General features: G+C 38.6%; 1 protein-coding gene across 9 annotated transcripts in view; it reads left to right on the top strand.

Annotated features, from left to right (window-relative positions):
* Positions 1-23008, top strand: part of LOC101005030 (unconventional myosin-Va) — a 218177-nt gene that overhangs the window by 115328 nt on the left and 79841 nt on the right. For all 9 annotated transcript variants that reach the window (XM_003900951.4, XM_003900950.4, XM_009210193.3 and 6 more), the window contains 5 exons: positions 4792-5057; positions 5873-5954; positions 16000-16140; positions 18659-18784; positions 20124-20207. In XM_003900951.4, the coding sequence (XP_003901000.1) occupies positions 4792-5057; positions 5873-5954; positions 16000-16140; positions 18659-18784; positions 20124-20207 (699 nt within the window). The remainder of the gene's footprint in view (positions 1-4791; positions 5058-5872; positions 5955-15999; positions 16141-18658; positions 18785-20123; positions 20208-23008) is intronic.

The following is a 23008-nucleotide window of genomic DNA, read 5'->3' as shown; positions in this document are numbered from 1 at the left end:
TTACAAGAAGTATTGATTCACAATCAGAAATCACAAGTCCCCCAGTGAAACAAAATAGAAGGAGCTAGGAGAAATGACAGATAGCAGAGTCATACCTGCTAAGAATGCCAAAATAAATTAACAGCAGATTTGGCACAACTGAAGAGAAAACTGATAAGCTAGAAGATAGATGTGAAGAAATTGCCCAAAATGCAAGATAAGACCCAAAGATAGAGCACTTGAAACAGTAATTAAGAGAGAGGGATAGAGTAATCATGTCTAATTTTAATCTAATGAAAATTCATAAAGGAGAGAAGAGAGAGAATGAAGCAGACATAATATTCCAAGAGATCATTACTAAAAAGTTTTAGAACTTGTGAAAATGACTAACCCACAGAAAATCCCAGTTAGGATAAATAAAAAGAAATCTACTCCTAAGCACATCATAATGATATCAAAGACAGAGGAAACTTCAAACAGAGAGATTAAGAGATTGCCCTTGAAGAAATAGCAGTTAATCTGATAGCTCACTTTCCAGCTGCAGTTATAAAAGCCAGAACACAGTGGAATAATATCTTCAGTGTTCTTAGAATGGAAACTATTAACTTAGAATTATATATCCAGTTAAAATATCTTTCTAGAATGAATTAAAGTTGGAAGCATTTTCAGACAATTGAAAACTTAAGAGCGGCCAGGTGTGGTAGCTGACACCTGTAGTCCTAGCACTTTGGGAGGCTGAGGCGGGTGGATCACCTGAGGCTAAGAGTTTGAGACTAGCCTGGCCAACATGGCAAAACCCTCTCTCTACTTAAAATACAAAAATTAGCTGGGCGTTGTGCTCATGCCAATAATCCCAGCTACATGGGAGGCTGAGTCATGAGAATTGCTTGAACCTGGGTGGCGGAGGTTACAGTGAGCTGAGATCGTGCCACTGTACTCCAGCCTGGAGGATAGAGTGAGACTGTCTCAAAAAAAAAAAAAAAAAGCTTATAAGAATCTGCTGTTGCCAGTGAGCCCTCACTAGAGGAAATATTAAATATTAAAGGATATAGTTTAGGCAGAAGGAAAGTGATCCCAGTTAGAAGAGCTAAGATGCAAGAAGAAATGAACTAAGAAGTTAGTAAAATGTGGGCAAATGTAGGTAAAATTTGATTAATTAAAATAATAATAGTATATTGATCTGGTAAAAGATAGAATTCCCCGCAAGACATGTATTAATTACAAAGGGAAAGATAGTTATCATTACAGTCAAGAAACCTGGCAGACATTCCCTTAACCAAGTGATCACAATTGATAGTACGAATATTTGGACCAATCAATATCACATAGCTTTGGATGTGTGCGACACCACTTCTCTGGTATTTCTGCCAAAATCTAATCATGAGGTAATATCATAGAGACACAAACTGAGGGACTCTTCAAAAAGTCAAGGTCGCAAAAGACAAAGAAGAATGAAGAACTGTTCATGTTAAAGGAGACTAATGAGACATGATAGCTAAACTCAATGCATGATCCTGGATTGAATCCTGGACCATAAAAATTAATTATTTTTTGTAGAGCACACTGTTAGGCCAGCTGGCAAAGACTGATTTAGATCTGCAGGTTATATTATAGGGTTGTATCATTGCTAATTTTCTCATTTTCTTCATTATACTGCACTTATGTAAGATAATGTCCATGTATTTTAGGAAATGCACACTGAAATATTTAGATAAAAGGGGCATTGTGTTTGAAATTTACTCTTTAAAAGTTCTGAAAAAGTAATGGTGTGTGTGTGTATATATATGTGTGTGTGTGTGTGTGTGTTAAAAAGTGAGAGAGTGATAAAAGGGAATGTGGTTAAATGTTAATATTTAGGGAATCTGAGTGAAGGGAATTTTTTGTACTATTCTTGCAACTTTTCTGTTAGTCTAAAATTAGATAAAAAGTTTAAAATATGAAATGAATCTCTAGCCGCCTACCCTGCCCCCACACACAAAAGGTAGAACTAAAGTGTTGAATAACAGAGGATAAATTGGGATGGGGTGTTTGGAGTTAGTGTTACCTAGTTACATTATGTTAATTATATAACAGAATAGTAACAAAGTAAACCTTTCAAACTAGTGGAGAGGAAAATGCATTGAAAAAAATCAAAATATGGCAAGAAAGAGGGAGAAAAAGAAATGTTGAATAACAGGACAACCAAAAGAACAAAATAAGATAGAAATAATTAAAAATGGACTAAATGCTCCAGGTGAAAGACTTAGATTGTTAGACTGGTTAAAAAAATTCAGATATAACCATGGAATACTACCCAGTCATAAAAAAAATGACATCATGCCCTTTGCAGCAACATGGACTCAGCTGGAAAACATTATCCGAAGTAATGCAAAAACAGAAAACCAAATACATGTTCTCACGTAAGTGGGAGCTAAACATTGGTTGCACATGGTCATCAATGGGAACAACAGACACGGGGGAATACAAGAGAGGGTAATGGTTGAAAAAAACTACCAGTTGGCGGCTATGTGCACTACCTAGGTGATGGATTCATTTATACTCCAAACCTCAGCATCACACAATATTCCTTTATTATGTACTCGTGCACAAACCTGCACATGCACCCCCCGATTCTAAAATAAATGTCGAAAAAAGGAAAAAAAAAGTTTCAGGTATATACTTTTTAAAGAAGCATTCCTAAACTATAGAGGTACAGAAAGTTTGAAAAAAAAAGTTTAGAAAAGACATGCTAGCTAGGGCAAAACGGGCAGCACTGTGCGGGTATTGAACAAAATAGACTTTGAGGCCAAAAGCAGTGCTAGAAGGAAATAGAGTGACTTTGCAATGATAAAGATTTTATTCACTGTGCATGGTGTCTGCCTGTAATCCTAGGAGACTGAGGCAGGAGGATCTCTTGAGCCCAAGATTTTGAGGCTACAGTGAGATACGATTGTACCACCACACTCTAGCCTGGGCAACAGAATGAAATCCCATCTTTAAAGAGAACAGATTTTATTCACCAGGGGTATGTAATAGTGCTAAACTTCTATGTACTTAATGACATAGCCTCAAAAGATATATAGCAAAAATCAACAGAAACCACAAGAAGAGACAAACTTGCTGTCAGAGTGGGAGATGATTGACTTCTCTCAATTATTGATAGGTGAAGTCCAAAAATGAGTAAAGCTGTGGAGAATTTAAACCAGTTAACCATCTTGATGTAATAGAACAATATGGTAACAACATTCAAGTAGAATATGTTTACAGAATGCTGACCTACTTTTTTTTTTTTTTTAATTTTAAGAAAATCGAGATGGAGTCTCACTCTGTCACCCAGGCTGGAGTGCAGTGGTGCTGTCTCAGCTCACTGCAACCTCCACCTCCCAGGTTCAAGCAGTTCTCCTGCCTCAGCCTCCCCAGTAGCTGGGATTACAGGTGTCCGCCAGCACAAGCAGCTAATTTTTGTATTTTTAGTGGAGACAGGGTTTTACCATGTTGGCCAGGCTGGTCTCAAACTCCTGAGCTCAGCTGTTCCTCCTGCCTTAGCCTCCCAAAGTGCTGGGATTACAGGCGTGAGCCACCTGGCCCCGCCTGACCCACTTCTAAATGATGTCAGACTCTAAACACGTACATGTATATGGCTGCTTATGTAAGGGAGTTGAGCAGGCAGTGGTGCTGGTTTGTATCTAAAGTGATTACTTGGGCGAAAGGGGGATGAAAGAAGGAAGGGGTGCTTGAGTGAAGAGTCTACAGATGAGGGTGTCAGGAGACTCAGGTTCTAATGCCAACTCTGACGTCAATTGCCAGCTGATTTTTGACAAGCTATTTGTTATCTTGGATCCTATTTCCTCATTTATCCACCAGAGACAATGTTCACCCTGCCTGTTCCCCAGAAATGTTGTCAGATTCCACTGATACATGTGATTGAAGATGTTGAAAAATATAATGTACTAACATGGATTAAAATAGACAAGTATTTATCAAACACCTACTCATGCAAGGCTCCTGGAAGATATTCTAGGGGGTACAGGGATATGTAAGTCATGAAAGTCATTCTGATCTGAAAAGCCACACAGATAACTGTCAAATTACCTGCTTACAACCCTTCAGTGGTCTCCCATTTCTCTAAGGATAAAGACCAGCTGGGGTATAGCCTCTGTCTGTTTCTGTGACTTCAGTTCACATTTTCTCCCTCATTCAGCTTCAATCCTTCCTATAGGTGATTTCCTTCCTACCACAGAATATTTTTGCCAGCTGTTTCCTTGGCTTGGAAAGTCCTTTTCTCCCCCTTTCACCCAGTTAGCACCTTCCTTTTCTCAAGAGAACTGTCTCCTGCTTCCTAAACAGAGCATATTCCTCTCACATGGACTCAGCATAGTGTCCTTGGTCTTTGTGGTATTTTTCATTTTAGGGAGCAATCATTTGATTAATATCCATTTTTCCCGAGTGACTGTAAGTTCTAGGACGGCAGGGACCATGTTTGTTTTTGCTGTCTGGCGCATAGTAGCACTCAGTAAATAATTGTTGACTAACTGACTGATTTTTTGATCGAATGAATGAAGGTACTTTAAGAGAGATACAAACAAATACTATGAAGAGTTAAAGGAAGAGGTAATTTTTGAAGTGAGCCCCAGAAGAGATTGCAAAATGCTGCCTGGATACCAGTTTAATGGATGAATGTGTTTATTATCACGAATCAACTTTGAGTTATCTTGGTGTTTGCTGTAACAAAGAAATTGCTGAATTTTATTTGTTAACTCTTTGTTAACATTTTCTAGGAGATTCTTATTTGATTTATCTGGTCATAGGAAATAACTCATTATCTTTTGGCAGCCCAAGCATGAACCTCTCTGCATATTCTGTGACCTCATGGGTGTGGACTATGAGGAGATGTGTCACTGGCTCTGCCATCGGAAGCTGGCTACTGCCACAGAGACGTACATCAAGCCCATCTCCAAGCTGCAGGCCACAAATGCCCGTGATGCTTTGGCCAAGCACATCTATGCCAAGCTTTTTAACTGGATTGTAGATAATGTCAATCAGGCTCTCCATTCTGCTGTCAAACAGCACTCTTTTATTGGTGTGCTGGACATTTACGGGTGAGTATATTTGGCTAATTGGTCTGCCAGAGAGCATTCCTTTCTAGAACTTACCTAGTAAGTCTAAGTGGGCATTTGATTCTGTTTCTTACTGGTAAAGAGAAGGGAGACTTTGCCTACGACAATTGAAGTATACCTTGATGATGGTGATGCAATTGCATGTTGCTTAAAATTTAAGTAAAACAAGCAAAAAATGCTTCAAATCTGAAGCTAATTTACTTAGCTAGTGCATAGACTTAATTGGTTTTCAGATGCTCATGTGGTAAATTATCACTGAAATTCTAAAAATCTAATTTTATTTGCTAGTTTGCCTTATTTGGGTACCTGTCTTTAGCTGTTAAAATCCTTCCCTCATATTTGTGCTTGTTTCATACTTAATTTTTCATTCTCTGGTTCTCTTTTTCAAAAGAACCTGTAGGATCTCTGTTCCTATTTCCCTCCTATGTGTGTGTAACACTGTGAGTCAGTAAATTGGCAAAAGCAATGGGTTTATCATAATTCTGATGTTCCCCACTTGGGGGTGAATGAGCCCTCAAAAACTCATAGTGTTGAACACCTCTGCATGCTAGGGCCGTTAAACAAAACAAAACAAAACACAACAAAAAAAACCTCTCTACTGCATGGCTGATGCTTATCTGCTGGGTACATATTTCTTGTTACTGACTTATAAATCTTTATCTTCACTGATATGGAAAGAAAGTTTTACAATGTTGGGGGATGTCCCATTTCTTTCTTCCTAATGTGTATATTTTGAATATTTTTAAAAAGCTTTTTGTTCCTTTTCTCCCCTTTCCATATTATCTTCGTGGTTACAGATTTGAAACATTTGAGATAAATAGTTTTGAACAGTTTTGCATAAATTATGCAAATGAAAAACTACAGCAACAATTCAATATGGTAAGAATGTTCTTCCTTAAATAATATTCTGCTATAAATTATTCTCTTGAATTCCTAGTCTTTGTTTAAAAGCTTATCCCTGAAATGAAGTTGTGAATTATAATTATTATATGGAATTTAGAACTGATGATTAATGAATGGTACAACATTAGAAAAATGTTTTATGGGCCAGGTGGGATTCAAGGCTATCCTTGGATTGCTGTCTGATAATAATGAAAATTTGGAACAAATAGATTGAAAGAAGCAGGCAGTGTGTTAGGTAATTTCTTGGGAGTATGAAGCTTTGAGCCCAGGGATATCTTTCAGTTTGTTGTTTTTAAGTTAATTGTATGTGGAATTTCTTAATGCTTACTTGCTATATTAGCAAGATGTCAGAACTAAAATGCAGAATTTTACATATTCTCTTTTCAACAGTCTGGGACATTCACTGAGGCAATGGCAATGGGAATATTTTGAGTGGCTCTTGTGAAGTAGTAACATTAAATATCTTAGAGGAGTACCATGGTGTTGGGAGATTCAGAAATGCTTAAAAATCAGAGTCAGCAGATTGTAATAATGAAGGACACAGAGCCCAGAGGTGAACTGTGTGAGTTGGAATCCTACCCTGTGTCAGTTATCCAGGAGATCTTGGGCAAGTTAGTTGACCTCCCTGGGCCTTAACTTCCTCATCTATAAAATGGACGTAATAATAGTACCTGCTGTGTGTGGTTTTATGGATTAAATGGGTTGGAATATGTAAAGTGTCCATCATGTGCCAGGCACAGTTCTAAGTGCAAGAGTGGGAGTGATTCTTAGTGTTGATGAAAGAGGATATTAAAATGAGACACCCATAGGAATTAGAAGATAGAGCCGAAGGGCAGGAAAGACACCCTTAATAAATCCTCACTTGTAAAGAGAGAGGTCAAGTGGTATGGTTTGTAGTTGATGCACAAAAACCAGATGTTTAAAGACATTGCAAGTTACAAATTTGGTAAAAAACAAAAGAGGGTCTAAAAATAGTAATATGGGGAGAATAGTGGAAGAGTGGGACGGAGGTGGTGTATGTGCATTTAGCCTCTTTTGTGTCATAATGTAATCAGTAGATGTTTCATAGTGATAAATCAGAAGGTAGCTGATAAGCATATTCTTTAGAAATATGTAGGTAAATATCAGAAGAAATAGCTAAGGGAATTAAAAATGGTTGCCTCCAGGGAGCGAGGCTGGGGTTGGGGAGAGATGGGACAAGGAGTTGCTGCTTGTCATTATAAAACCTTTTAGACTGTTTGATTACATGTTCCATATACTATGATAAAAACTTGAACCATCTTTGTTTAGCAAATTAAGCTTCCTACCACAGTGAAATAACGTAGAAGTGATCTTAAAACCTTAGGCCTATGACTGTTTCCATAATAAGATGACTACTAATATGATTTTCATCTCTGCATAAAAAAATTAATAAAAACCTATCAGAAACTAAACTGAGCATTACCGTTTCTCAAGGTGTTTCTGAGTTTCTTAATACTTAGTTAATGCCACAGCCTTCCACTCTTTCTGATTGTTTCCACACAGAGTGACTGGAATGGAAGGAAGCAATGCCAGCCTCTTTAGGAACTGGCTAGTTTGTGTGTTTTTCAGGGGCCTCCTGTCTGCATGTGTGTTTTGGTCTCTTGCGTCTCCTCCTCTTTCCTGCTTTCTGTCTCTATCCACCTGTTTCTCCTTCTCTCTTCACATACCCCCTTACATTCTGCATCTTTGATTCTCTCTGCACAACTGATCTGCACCCTCTTCCTATCCTATGGCAGGTTCTTTCCTTCTAGTCTGTATACATCTTCTCCACCTCAAGCTCTTTCCTTTCTCACTCACTTTAAACTTCCTGTGAACCCAGCAGTGGTTGGAATACTCTTCTCATCCTCTTAACTCGCTTATCTCCCATTCATTTTGGCTTCTTTCAGCTTCAACTCCCATTACTAATTGCCTGATTATTTTCTTGTTTCCCAGTTCAAATACCTGAGAGAGAGAGAATCTGATTAACACTGTTGAGTTTTTCATCAGAGGTCTCTAGCAGGAGACTGCCCTCACATACCCACACTGGTTTAGTCAGCTGTGACTAGGAACGTGGGGTCTCATAGTATAAAGAACTTGACTGCATAGGGCTGTTACCCGATCTGGGGATGTAGTTGGGGGCAGTCAGCATGAGAAACGCCGTGACTGGCATGCTTAGTGTTTGAAGGCATCACTATATTGACCAAGAATCTCTTGCCATATTGAACTACATGCCTGTATTCTTTGACAATTGAGCATCCAAAATTTTAAAGACCCCAGGAGCTTTTCCAAACTAGACATGGTGTGTGAGAAATAATGCTCTATTTAATGTCTAGAGCAGTGTTTCTGTTGTCAATATTGAGACTGCATATAAATTAATGAAATTTTTAAAAACAGAGCGCATTGTTTTGGAAGATAGTCATACCATCAGTCAGGGTGTCCTGCTGACATATGGTGCCCTATTTGCCTTCTCATTAATCAAAAGAACAGAAGAAAAATGCTTTCTTATTGTAGCAGGATGAGCCACAGACAAAACCTCTCAGACACCGAGTTGTAGAAGGAAGGGCTTTATTCAGCTGGGAGCATCAGCAAGCTACTGCCTTAAAATCCGAGCTCCCCGAGTGCACAATTTCTGTCCCTTTTAAGGGCTCACAACACTAAAGATTTCACGTGAAAAGGTCGTGATTGATTTGAGCAAGCAGCAGGTACGTGACAGGGACTGCATGCACTGCTGGTCAGAGTGAAACAGAACAGGGCAGGGAGTTTCACAATGTTCTTCTATACAATGTCAGGAATATCGGTTTCTAAGTCATGAGTTGATTTGTAACTACTGGGTTTAGGCCAGGCAGGCCCAGGCCTGGTTTTGGGCCTGGCGCCGGGTTGCCTATCTTTGGTTTTACTTCCTTGTTTTTTTCTTAAAACAGGTACTGAGTATAAAATAATATAAAACAATATGAGAGGATCTCTCTCTTTCCTCATTCCCCCCTTTTGAGACTCTCACTTTTTATTAGTGGGAGTTCTCACTCTTATTTTTGCTACTTAAGTCTTTTTGTGCAATAGATTGATAGTGATTTTTATAGTATACTTGTGCTGAAGCATTTTGGTGAACTAAGGTAGTGATGAAGCTTTTTTAATCATTTGAAGAACTACAGGTATCAAACAAGGGAGCAGTAAGCAGGTTTTTATTACTATTATAACTTTTATTATAAGAGTTTTAAATTCTCTTAGTGCTAGGAACTAATTTTTAAGCATGGTTCTCGGATTAAGTCCGTGCCACACTTGCACAGGTACATGTGCCAGTTTTGTCATATTTTAAACTATGTCTTTAACTACTTGCCTTTGGTTATCTATGTGTAGACAGTAATTAGTAAGGTTAAATTTCTTATAGACCCTTTTTTAGTTGCTAGCAAGTAGTCAAGAGCCAGTTTATTTTGATAGATAGCATTTTTTTATCTGAGTTTTTTGTTTTTTGTTTTTTGTTTTTCCAGGCCAGAATAGTCAAGGCTTGACTGGTTTTATTGGTGATGATTTTTAAAACAGCTTGCAACCGTATGATTCGGTTAAGCATGTAAATGGGGGTCCAGTGTTCCCATGAGCCATCTTGTGTCTAAGTGGCAGGCCTATAGTATTGTATAAATTTTTAGGAGGTCATTTATCATCTTTTTAATTACCTATGGCTATGCTTCGTTTTCCACGGGAAGCATAAACAGGGAAGCCCAGAAGTTCAACTGTTTTTATGGGCAGTAAGAAGAAAGATGGTTTAATAGTGCCAATAACACAAGTACCTGTCTACTGGTCAGGCAGCTTAACAGTAGGCTCTATGTCTACATATCCAGTATAACCCTGTGGGGGCAGTCTAGTCCTGGTGGAATTCTGGGTGGTACTGTTTTTGCAGTGCTATTATACAGCTTTTGCCTAAGACAACTAAGCTGCCTTACAGAATGAGTGAATCTTTTTCCTTTTCTAGCTATGCAGTGCTGTCTAATAATTGAGACTTTTAGAACCTAAAAATTGTCAGGGTGGTTCTTTTGGGCTGGGAATTCGTCAGGAACTGGGTCTGTAGGAACTAATTCTTGGGCTTCCTGTGGCCATTGATCTCCTGTTACGGTTCCTCCACAAACATAACATGAAGTGACTTTTAAAGACTGGGCTACATATTCGGCTAATTGCAAAAACAAATTTTTAGTTTTTTCCTGGAATCTCAGGTGCTGGCACATTTAGTTCCTCATAGAAAGTCTGAAATACTGGTTCTGGAGAGTGTCTTTGAACCTCGCCTTTTATTAGGATGCATACGCTAGGATCTAGTTCTTTTTCATCAATGCCTAATGTTATGTATTTTTTAAATTTCATTTTGGATCTGAGGGGTTTGTAATTACCAACTCTAAAGGGTTGCAGCTCCCACTCGTGCAGGAGGGGCTGACTTTTTCTTTTTGGAGCCAAACAGGATCTTTTTTATTTTTATTTTAAGTAGCCTAAATGACACAAGACCAGTATTGACACATTTCACATAAATATGATTCTTGACAGATATAATTATTTTCTGTTGTGTAACTTTTTTCTCAATCTAGAGAACTGCATCCCAATCTATGCTACTTACTGTTAATAGCGGCACAGGCATCAAATTTTAAGGTTATATTTTTGGGGACCCCTTTTTCTTCTGTCCTAGCTATTACTTTACTTGTGTCACTTAGAAAAGGATCAGTCCTTAGTCTTATTTTAAAAACTGTGATCATGGGAGGCTTAAAATGAGTCATAACACGCATCAGGTTGGTTATTTTCTGGGCTACATACCTTGGATAAAGTAGCATTATATAAACAAGTTTCTTTTAGAGTCCTGGTACACTTATAATAACCATAAAATAATAGGACAGTAGCAATCTTTTGTCCTACCTCAGTGATTTGATATATATATATATATATACTGGGAACAGCCCTCAGTTTGAGGAAGGTCATTTGAAGTCCTTACTGTACAAGTCTAAATTTTAAGGAAAATGAGTCCTGCGATGAGTTTCCTCATGGTTCAGCCATGCGTAGACCAGTCAGCTTCCGGGTGTGACTGGAGCAGGGCTTGTTGTCTTTTTCAGAGTCACTTTGCAGGGGTTGGCGAAGCTGCTCCCATCCACGTACAGCTCCCAGTCTACTGTTGTTTAAGGATGGTCTCGGAGGTTGGGCCCACTAGAATAAACTGAGTCCAATACTTTTACACAATTATGTTTAACTGGGCTCTCTGATACCAGGAGCAAGGTGGTGGGGTTTAGGGTGTTGCAAACTTCAGTGGTTATGTGGGGATTTTTACAGAGCAAGCTTTGGTATCTAGTTAGTCTAACATTTATTAGCTAATGGTGTCCTTTGGTATTTATTAAAATTACCACAGCATGGGGGGACTTTATGTTTAGGTTTTGCCTAAGAGTTGGCTTATCTGCTTCTTGTGCTAACAGGGCCATTGCTGCCAGGGCCCTTGGACATGGGGGCCAGCCTTTGGAAACCCCGTTTAGTTGTTTTGAGAGATGGGCCACTGGCCTTGGCCAGGGCCCTACAGTCTGGGTTAAAACTCCAACTGCCATTTTTTTTTTTTTGACATATAGAGTGTAAAGAGTTTTCTCAGGTCAGGTAGCCTCAGGGCTGGGCTGACATGAGTTTCTTTTTAACTCATGAAAAGCTCATTGTTGTTGGTCGTAACAGATGTAGTTTATTCTAATCGACATTTTTATTGACTGTCATTTACCAAAATATTGACTTAAATCCTGTAATTGTTTGATTTCAAGCTTTAAATTGATTTGGTATTCCTTGCGGGACTCTAATTGCATCTAAATAGATGTGAGAGTTGAAAGACCTATAAGGGGCTTCTCTTGCTTTACGATGTCTTATTATTATTTTTTCTTCCTCTGGTTGATGAAATGCGGGGGTGAAAGGGACAGCCAAATGGACTAAAGCACAAGTGCCACTCTAGTTATTTGGCAGAGTGCACAGTAAAGGTCCACTACAATACCACCCCACATCCGCTTGGGGATGAATAAGAGCTCTTGATAAGCTCTTGAAAATTCTTAAGCTCACTGCATCCCTTCAAGTCTCCAAGGAATGCTAAGTCTCCTCCCTGCCATGAGAGACACGAAGTGAACTTAGTGTTAGGAGACGGAAGCTGGATGGCCCTCGGGGGCTGACCCGCAGGGACTTCAGGATATAGCAGAGAGAACTTGGCATGACTTCTTACTCTAGGCTGTAGAATTCTGGAAAAGAGCTACGATGCAGCCTACACCTGGTCAACTGGAGGACCACCTCAGTGGAAGGGGGACAGTCAGGGCCTCTGGCCTGCCATGTGCACAAGCATAACAATTGCTTTTGTTTAACGTGCAGATGGATTATTTGATCCATTCCAACCAGACATTTGCATCCTGGTATGCTGTCTTAATTGCCAAAGTTTGTTTTAATTCTTTAACTTCTATGATGTTCTAGTAAAATGAATGTTTCCTTTAGCACCTATTTTTATTAGTTTTTAGACTAAAAAAAAGCTAAACACCATTTTATATTTAATAATGCTTTTTGTATGATTTTTATACCAGATAAGCTAAATTTTACCTTTATATTAGTGTGTTATTAATTTTAATAAAACTTTGTAGACATAGTTATCTAATTTTTCATGTTTCACCATAAGGTGAGATTTTATAGACTCTTTTTAACCTTTTACAATTTTTGTTAAAGAGCAGGTTGATGTTTTAAGAAAAACCTGTTGCATTTTTACTTTAATGTCCAGTTCACAGAAAAACTGGATGATACCTTTTTAACTTTAGCTATGATGTTTATACACAAAATTTTCTTTACAGTTAATGTTTTAAAATTTGCCTAAACTTTCAAAACAATAATTTTTTTGACCTTTTAATGTAGGGTAAAAATCCACATTCTTATGCCTCTTTATAATTTTTTTGCTAAAGGTATATTTTACCTTTTTTTATACACCTTGCACATAAACTGGTTTTTTTTTTCAGTAGTATTCTAAATTATATAACTTTTTTGCATAAATTTTTTTTATAACTTTTCTTTTTTTACATCTTTTGCAGACAATTTTTTTTGACATGTCTCAACTTCTGACTTATTACAAACTTTTTTTTTTTTAATAACCAGTTAATTTATTTCAGGACAAGAATTTACCATATAACATTCTTTTTATATAAATTCTGCTTCCCCCCCGCTTTTTTCCTTTTTTAAAATTTTTCAACATAGTTCTTAGTGGGGTGGGCTTATTTTGCACCTGACCCATGTTTTCGCAAGACAAAATACCACACTCACACCACACACACTCGCCACAAAGCAAAGAACAGGTAAAGAGGGCACACACACACGCTTTTATCGTTTATACTAAACCAAAATCAGAACACCACGAAATTCAAAATCCGAGTACCAAGAAATTTAATCCAAGTCAAAACCAAAACCAAAGTATCCAGCAATTCAAGTCAAGTCAAAACCAAAACAAAAGCGCCGATACAAGTACACTGTGGGTGATCGGGCCACACTTCCACTCAAATGGAGTGGGGCAAGTTCCAAAGACTAGTCTTACCAAGTCAAGTCAAGTCAAAACCAGAACAAAAGTGCCGATACAGGCACACCGTGGGCGATCAGGCCACGCTTCCACTCAAATGGAGTGGGGCAAGTTCCAAAGACTAGTCTTACCAAGTTTCAGATGTCCGGACTCCAAGTGCCAGTTCCTTCCCGGTGTTCAGCCACTGTGTTAATCCTCTGTGGGGGCCTGCTACGCGCTCCTCTGATGAGGTGTTCCACTGGGACAATTGCCTACTCAGGAACGCTCTTAGGATTGTGTCACTCAGGCTGGCCAGAGTCCCCCGCAGGGATGCTCCACAGGGCAGGCCTAAGCTGTCTAAGAGGCTACCTCGGCTGTCCGACAGTTACCTCGCTTCCCGGTCAGGGAACCAAGAAATGTAGCAGGACAAGCCGCAGACAAAACCTCTCAGACACTGAGTTGTAGAAGGAAGGGCTTTATTCAGCTGGGAGCATCAGCAAGCTACTGCCTTAAAATCCGAGCTCCCCGAGTGCACAATTTCTGTCCCTTTTAAGGGCTCACAACACTAAAGATTTCACGTGAAAAGGTCGTGATTGATTTGAGCAAGCAGGGGGTACGTGACAGGGGCTGCATGTACCGGTGGTCAGAGTGAAACAGAACAGGGCAGGGAGTTTCACAATGTTCTACAATGTCAGGAACATCGGTTTCTAAGTCATGAGTTGTTTTGTAACTACTGGGTTTAGGCCAGGCAGGCCCAGGCCTGGTTTTGGGCCTGGCGCCGGGCTGCCTGTCTTTAGTTTTACTTCCTTGTTTTTTTTCTTAAAACAGGTACTGAGTATAAAACAATATGAGAGGATCTCTCTCTTTCTTCATTATTAGCATGACATAAATATTCTTATGGATGACTGTTTTTTGTTAAAGCTTATAATAGCTCGTTAGACTGTAAACACTGCAAATGAGGCCAGGCGTGGTGGCTCACGCCTGTAATCCCAACACTTTGGGAGGCAGAGGCAGGTGGATCACGAGATCAGGATATTGAGACCATCTTGGCTAACGTGGTGAAACCCCGTCTCTACTAAAAATACAAAAATTTAGCCGGGCGTGATGGCACATGCCTGTAGTCTCAGCTACTCAGGAGGCTGAAGCAGGAGAATCGCTTGAACCCGGGAGGTGAAAGTTGCAGTGAGCCGAGATTGTGCCACTGCACTCCAGCCTTGGTGACAGAGCAAGACTCTGTCTCAAAAAAAAAAAAAAAGTGCAAATGAGCCAAGAGTAGCATTACAATAAGTACAGAATAAAGTGGGAAAGTTCCAGACACATGAGGAGAGTATTCATTGGAGATCTTGTGGCATGTAAGTTTCACAGGGCATGGGGTCCTAGAAAATATGGGTTGTTTGATCGTCATCACAAAAGTCTTTTCTTCCCACAAAAATAGCAAGATTTGTGAAAGAACCAAAGGAGATCAAAGAGATAAGTAAAGGAAGGCAGAAACTCCCTAAGAATGAGTCGCAGTCATTAGCATCTGTAGAGACTAGAAGTGGTGGTGTCAGCTGCATTGGCTGGGCAGTGGCTGGGCAGCAGCCTGAAACAGGAGCTGTGGCGGTGGTTGGATTGCCCTTCCCACCCGCACTAGCTTGCCTCCCATTCATCTTTAGAGACTAGATCACACAGCCCTCCCCTGACCAGCCTGTGTCCAAACTAGATGAGGACTCTTGCTCTTATAGCTCATATTATTTTCCTTTGTAATATTACTATAGCTTGTGATTATATTCCTTATGGTTATTTGGTTTCTGTCTGCTTCTCCCACTTGTCTCCAAGCTCCATGAGGGCAGCATCCACATCTGTGTTGTTAACCATGTGCAGTGACTGGCACATAGTAGACAGTTAATATGTATTTTTGTGTAAATGGAGATGAGAAGCAATGGTGAGCACAGTGGCTGAAGCCAGAAAAGTGAGTCATAGACTCCATGACTATCAAAGATAATCAGGGCAGTCACGAGAAAGGCCAATTATTAACTAATTCTGAGCCACGTGAACTTCAGCACCACAGTCCCTTAGGAGAAGTACTTTGTTATGCTGAAAGCATTGCCCAGCGTGGTTCAGTAGCCTGGAGGGCATCAACATAGTTGTTAAATGCCAGCTAAGGCATTCCTGTGTCCCATGTTGTTAGCAGCACAGTACGATAACTGAAGAAGCCAAAAATACATAGTGTGGCTTTGAAAATACACATAATCAAAAGATCACAAAGATTGCTACATTGATCAGCTATTTAAAATACCTAGATTTACTTGTTCACCAAGAATCCTACGTAGCTGAGGTTTTCCTGTTGTTTTATTTGCTTTCTCTGTGTGTAAATCATGCTTCTCCCATGAGGTTGTTGTTGTTGAAAGCCATAGATTATCTCAAATTATGTTGGTATCATCTTAGTGTTTTATATAAACATTGTTTCTTGACTACATTCTTTGTTACAATGATCCAGTAATGACTGCTTTTTTTTCTTTTTCATTTCAGCATGTCTTCAAATTGGAGCAAGAAGAATATATGAAGGAACAAATTCCATGGACACTCATAGATTTTTATGATAATCAGCCTTGTATTAATCTTATAGAATCAAAACTAGGCATTCTAGATTTACTGGATGAGGAATGCAAGGTAAGTATGATTCCCTGGGGTACTTGGTTTATCAAAATAGATGTATCAAGGTCAGAAGGTAAGGGGTTCAAGGAGAGATTCATTAGTATATCATGGAATGCCATTGTGGTGACAAGTAGGGAAAATGCTTTCATTCTGAAGGGACACTAGACCCCAAGAGTTCTAATTACAGGTGAAAATAGGAGAATTTCCTTCCTCTTTTCAGCCGATTCTAAATTACATGAAAAATTGACACTAGATACTACCAATTTTAGCCACTTTTGTTATTAATTTGTTTATGTTTAGTACTTTTTATTCGGTGATAGAATTTATTTAAAGAAATGCAAGAAACTGTGCAGAAGATATTTTGAATAGTAGTTCTAAATAGTTATAATTGTAAAACTAACTAGTTGTTCCATATTACTGACATATTTGAAAGGGATGGAGTTGTATCTTTAATATTTAAAGGTGCAGCATGTTGGAAAAAAGTATTAGATCCCCAGCTTTACCACTGAGTGATCTTAGGCAAACCTATTCTTTCTCTTTATTTTTCTTTAGTTTATATGCAGGAAGTTACAGTTTAGCACAGGTGTACCCTCCTAAGCACCCAGACTTCCTACAACATTAAGGATGCATGTAACAAAAAGGTTCTCAGCCTCACTTGAGATTTAAAAATATGCAAACCAAAGCAAAAGTGGTACACCACTCTTTACCCATCCAGTAGGCAAATTTAGACTTGATAACTTTCATTTGATAATACTAAATGAATATTGCATATATACTCATGATGAAAAGCATGAATTCATTCAACATACTTTATAGGACATTTGACAACATTTATCATAATTTTAACTACATACCCTTGACCCAGGAATGGAACTGCTGGGAATTCCACCTTTGATTACACTTGCAAAAGTATCTAAGGTATATACATGTAAGAAGAAAACTATGGCAGTTGTCATAATAATAACAAAAAAATCAGTAACAATCTAGTAGCCATAAATAACGCAGAGAATGCTATTGTTGCAAAGCTGAAAACAATGCAAGGAGTGTGTAAAATTACCCTATTCACATACATGCCTTCAAGGAGACTTAAGAAGGCCAGGCATGGTGGGCTCACATCTGTAATCCCAGCACTTTGAGAGGCTGAGTGGGTAGATATTTGAGTTCAGGAGTTTGAGACCAGCCTGGGCAATATGGTGAAACCCCATCTACAAAATAATACAAAAAATTAGCTGGGCATGGTGGTGTGCACCTGTAGTCGCAGCTACTTGGGAGGCTGAGGCAGGATAATCACTTGAGCCTGGGAGGCAGAGGTTGCAGTAAGCCGAGATTGTGCCGTTGCACTCCAGTCTGGGTGACAAGAGTGAAACCGTCTCAAAAAAAAAAAAAAAAAAAAAAAGAGAGAGGGGAAGAAATAATTAAGTTGGAGGAAATGGCAAGAGGAGACTACTCTCCGTTTTATATCTTTCTGAATTATAGAAATGTTTCACTATGTACAAATGTTACCTTTATTTGGCAGAATTTTTTTAAATTTTTAATTTTGTGGGTACCTGGTTGGTGTATACGTTTATGGAGGTACATAAAATATTTTGGTATAGGCATGCAATGTATAATAATCACATCATGGAAAATTGGGCATCCATCCCCTCAAGCATTCATCTTTTGTGTTATAAACAATCCAATTATATTCTTGTTCTTAAATGTATAATTAAATTATTATCAAATACTAGGACTTATTCATTCTAATTTTTTTTGTATCTATTAGCCATCCCCCATCTTCCTGCTGCCCTCCCCAGCCTCTGGTAACCATCTTTCTATTCTTTATAGTCATGGGTTCAATTGCTTTAATTTTTAGATCCCACAAATAGATGAGAACATGTAATGTTTGTCTTTCTGTTTAAAAGAATTTTGAAAACATATATAATAGCCCTGATATTTCATGGGAAGCTTTTTTTTTTTTGAGAAGGAATTTCACTTTTGTTGCCCAGGCTGGAGTGCAATGGTGTGACCTCTGCTCACTGCAACATCCTCCTCCCAGGTTCAAGGAATTCTCCTGCCTCAGTCTTCTGAGTAGCTGGGATTACAGGTGCCCGCCACCATGCCTGGCTAATTTTTTGTATTTTTAGTAGAGATGAGGTTTCACCATTCTGGTCAGGCTGGTCTCAAACTCCTGACAGGTGATCCACCCACCTTGGCCTCCCAAAGTGCTGAGATTACAGGCTTGAGCCACCATGCCCGGCCAGCTTTTGTTGTTTAAAAAACAACAACAAAAAAAAATTTGTTTCATGATTTTTCTTATAGGCAGATTGAACTGCCCCAAGATTGGGCTGGGTTGCCCATGAGAAGGTCTGAGTCATGGTATTCATTAGTAATTGGTTGTTGGCGTCTAACAATGAAATGTGGAAGGAATGAACTCCTAAACTGAATTGTAAAAGTTCTTAGGTAAAGCCAAAAAAAAGATCTTTTGACAGCTGATGCATTAGAAGAATCACAGTATTTACCTTGTTTTCTTTCTTCCTTTTTCCCATGAATATAGATGCCTAAAGGCACAGATGACACCTGGGCCCAAAAATTGTACAACACACATTTGAACAAATGTACACTCTTTGAAAAGCCTCGTCTGTCAAACAAAGCTTTCATCATCCAACATTTTGCTGACAAAGTAAGGAAGCTTTATATCATTTTTTCTTTTTGAATTCTTAAATGTGGAAAAAAGTCAATAGTCAAGAGTATCTTTTTTTTCCTTTTGCTGATGTTTGCATTCTTCAGGGCTCAAGGGACAGCAATCTTTAGTGTTGACATGTTGGTTTTCTCTTCCTTTAACCTACATTGAGTTATTTGTGAAATAAGTATGGGTCTATAATTCTGAAATCGAGGAAACTCTGTAAACTAAGTTGTTTTTTTTTTTATAACTCATTTAGCTAAACCTGATCTCTGATCTGAATTAACATGAGATTATTTATAGTCTGTCTTTATCACAGTTAGGCTGGATATTTACATATTTCACAGTAGAAATATGAATATGTTTTGTTACAGATCATTGCCTTCCATTTTGCTGGAAATATGAAAAAATGGTGCATGTACATACTACATCTTAAATGCCTGAAAAATTCCAAGTCCTAAAGCATAGCTTATCTCAAGGGTTTCAGAATAGCAATTGTGGACTTTTGTCACCCTCTGCAATTGATTCACTGGGTCCCTTCTAATAAGGCATACTGTCTTACTGCTTCACAAGTTCTATAGTGTACTTAGCAAATCACAAGCAATGGGAATAATTTATATTTCAAGGAGATTGTGGTGTAGGCTTTGGGGTAAGTTTCACAGGGTCTCCTTTAGGCATTGAGGACTTTCTAAGTCTGCCCTAATTCCATCTAGAAGCCTTGAGATGACCCTAGGGCCACCTAAAGGTTTTATCTTGCAAGCTTTGACCCTCTTGAGTGGCAGACAACTGAAGTTGCTGGAGTTTTGGAAAAGAAATAGTCCCTTCTCAAGTAGTCCCATTTCACCAAATCATACAATATTTCCCCAGCCTTCACCTTCATCCATCAGCAGCTCTTCACCTCTGTCCCCATCAGACCCTCATTTGTTCCTTCTGATTCTCTCTCCTGTTGTAATCTCTTCTAAGAGGAAACACCCCTGCTTGATGGTGACCTAGGTTGGAAGGAGATACAAGGAGTCAGCCTTAGAAGAGCTCTCTGGCCAGCATGGGAGAAGAGGATCTGCTTATGAATCTGCTCACCCACTAACTGAGAGGATCTTTTAGATCACAGTTACTCAGCACTACCACTGTTTCCTAGAAAAAACAATATTTGAGGAGTTTTATTCTAGAGTTAACATGCTTCTTACCAGGAATGGCCCTGGTTTCTTAGAAAAGACTGATAATACCCATTTGTTGAGAGCTGATCGTATAGCCTGAGACTAATAAATATTCTTGTTATTGATGATTATAATATCTATTCAAAAGTTTTATCGGTTAAGGAGATTTTTCCATGTGTTTTCAGGTGGAATACCAGTGTGAAGGATTTCTCGAAAAGAATAAAGACACCGTTTTTGAAGAACAAATTAAAGTTCTTAAATCAAGCAAGGTAACTATGGATAGGCTTACTGTAATCCAGGGGGTATTCAAAGCATTAGATTTTTAACAATAAAAATTATTTTTTAACAAAAATCAGTTTTAGTTTTTAGTTTACCAAATATATAAGACTTAGTATGTTAGTCAAAGTTATTTTAGCTGCATGTCAGGTCCTGTTCTAAATGTATTAAAAATGCTAACTCATCTAATGACTCTCATTTTATGGATGAGGCACCTGAGACACAGAGACTTCATGGCTAGTGAGTTTTCAAGCCAAATTAAAATCCAGGCTGTCTTGCTGAGTCTGTGCTTTTAACTCCTGTGCAATGTTTCTTTCAGTTTTGTGTGACATTATTGCCTCCACAGTGGTTCTAGACTCTGTTGTGCCTTGGTGAGAGGTCATGAGAGAAAACAGTCTTTCTGCCCTGTCAGTTTGAAGGGAGGTGCTAGAAACATGGCCTTACACACTCCATCAAGATGGAAACTGATCTCTGGATCATCACTGAGTGCAGTTCCAGGTGTGGCCCAAAGCACTTTGAAGTTATTTTTCTTAGGCATAGGTACTAGAGACACTGCTTTCTAGAGGGAAAAGAATGTTCTAGATGGTAAGAGCTGTGATGGCTACATTGTATTGATGACTAGGTTGATCCCCTCCTCCATCCCTTGACCTTCCATCTGGAAAGAATGGGGAGGGGAGCATGGCTCATGTTCATCCCACAGAGAGCAGAGCAGGAAGCCAGTTACTTAGATCAGCAAAATGAATATTCAGGTATTCAGCTAAAAATAAAAAATTTTCATATGAATTCTTCTAGATTACTGACTGGCAGTCTTTGTTTTTCTATTTTATTCTAAGAGAATCCTTTTAACTTCAGTGGAATAGTATATGAATATTTTGACTTGTTTTTAGAATAAAAACCTTTCCTATCTATTATTTTGATAATATAAAGATTACATAAAGACCAAATCCCAGTTTTAACCTTCAGAAAATAATAAGGTGAGACCAGGTGTGGTAGCTCATGCCTGTAATCCCAGCACTTTGGGAGGCTGAGGCAGGCAGGCTGCTTGAGCCCAGGAGTTTAAGATCAGCCTGAGCAACATGGCAAAACCCCATCTCTACAAAAAAATACAAAAATTAGCTGGGCATGGTGGTGCATGGCTGTAGTTTCAGCTACTTGGGAAGCTGAGTGGGAGAGTCACTTGAGCCTAGGAGGTTGAGACTGCAGTGAGCCGTAATTGTGCCACTGTACTCCAGCCTGGGAGACAGCGAGACTCTGTCTCCAAAAAAAAAAAAGTTAAAGTGTCTAACAGTCACTGGGCATTAATTGTTTATAGTTTTATAGGATTGATATGTAAGAGAAAATTCCCACAATGCCAGTCTCTAAGTATTATTCAGTTAAAGATCTTTATTGATTTGATTTATAAATAATGATAAAATTCTAGTTTTATTACTTTGTCAAAGTAGTTTAGCTGAAACAGAACATTCACAGGTTTTCATCTGATTCTTGTTGTTGTTGTTGTTGTTGTTTTGAGACAGTGTCTCACTGTCACTCAGGCTGGAGGGCAGTGATGTGATGATCACAGGACTCACTGCAGCCTCGACCTCCCCGGCTCAGGTGATCCTTCCACATCAGCCTCCCAAGTAGCTAGGACTACAGGTGCACGCCACCATGCCTGGCTAATTTTTTGTCGAGACGGGGTTTCACCATGTTGTCCAGGCTGGTCTTGAACTCCTGGTCTTAAGGGAACTACCCACCTCGGCCTCCCAAAGTGCTGGGATTACAGGCATGAGCCACCGCACCTGGCCAGGTTCTCATTCTTGAGGCATCCTTGATCAGTTGTCTTTATTCTGATTTAGTTTTCTAATTGGCTTTTGAGTCCTTAGTCGTCATAAAGTGGGTATGCGTTCTGACAAATCATTTGCAGTGACCACCAGTCTGTGTAACATTGTTGCCATTGAAGTGGGGACAGTGTGTGACTTACCTAACATAGCTTGGAGGCTTCCTCTGCTCCCAGTCTTTGCTGAAACCCAATCTAGGGGTATGAACTTCATAATTTCACTGCACCTGATAGAAGCCAGTATCACATAGTGTAAATGTGTTCTCTTGAAAGTACTAATTTTAGAAGATTAATATCTGTGTTATGTGTTTTGAGTAGAATTATTTTTGTGGTAATACAATGTAGAGTATGTTTGTGTATTTATGTGTTTTGTCTTTTTTTTCCTGCAGCCTCTAGCTTACAACTTGAAAAGGAATTAAAAAAAAAAAAAAAAAAAAAATATATATATATATATATGGAATTATAAACTTATCAGAAGGTGCCTTATTTGATATTTTTCTACCATAAAGAAATCTTCCATTGCCACATCTAATATCAGGAAGCATATAAATAAATTGCAACTTGACTAAATACCACTAAATTTCAGTTCTACCGAGTACCATTAAAATGAGTTTTAACTTTCCGTATAGCTGATTAATAAGGGGAAGCACAGTTCATCTACTGAGTTTATGCCTCAGATCTCTCATCTATAAAATAGAATCATGATAGCATCTAATTTATGGAATTGTTATGAAGATTAAATGGGTTGTATTAAGGTTAATAGATAAATAATTGTAGTTGCAAATATAGCTTGACTAATTAGAAGAACTGGTTTTATTTATATGGGATGTGGCACTGTTGTAAAGGTATATACATACATCAAGATGTTCCTTTGGATTCATTTGAAGTCTCTTTTTTTCCATAAAATTTCTCCCAACCGTATTGACTAGTATCATCTACCTGCTTATTGAGTACCAGATCTTATAATAGTCTTTCACA

This window comes from Papio anubis, unplaced genomic scaffold (genome assembly GCF_008728515.1).
Source record: "Papio anubis isolate 15944 unplaced genomic scaffold, Panubis1.0 scaffold71, whole genome shotgun sequence".
NCBI classification, from domain to species: domain Eukaryota; kingdom Metazoa; phylum Chordata; class Mammalia; order Primates; family Cercopithecidae; genus Papio; species Papio anubis.
The sequence above is the reverse complement of the archived record's forward strand: the minus strand, read 5'-3'. Positions and strand labels throughout refer to the sequence as shown.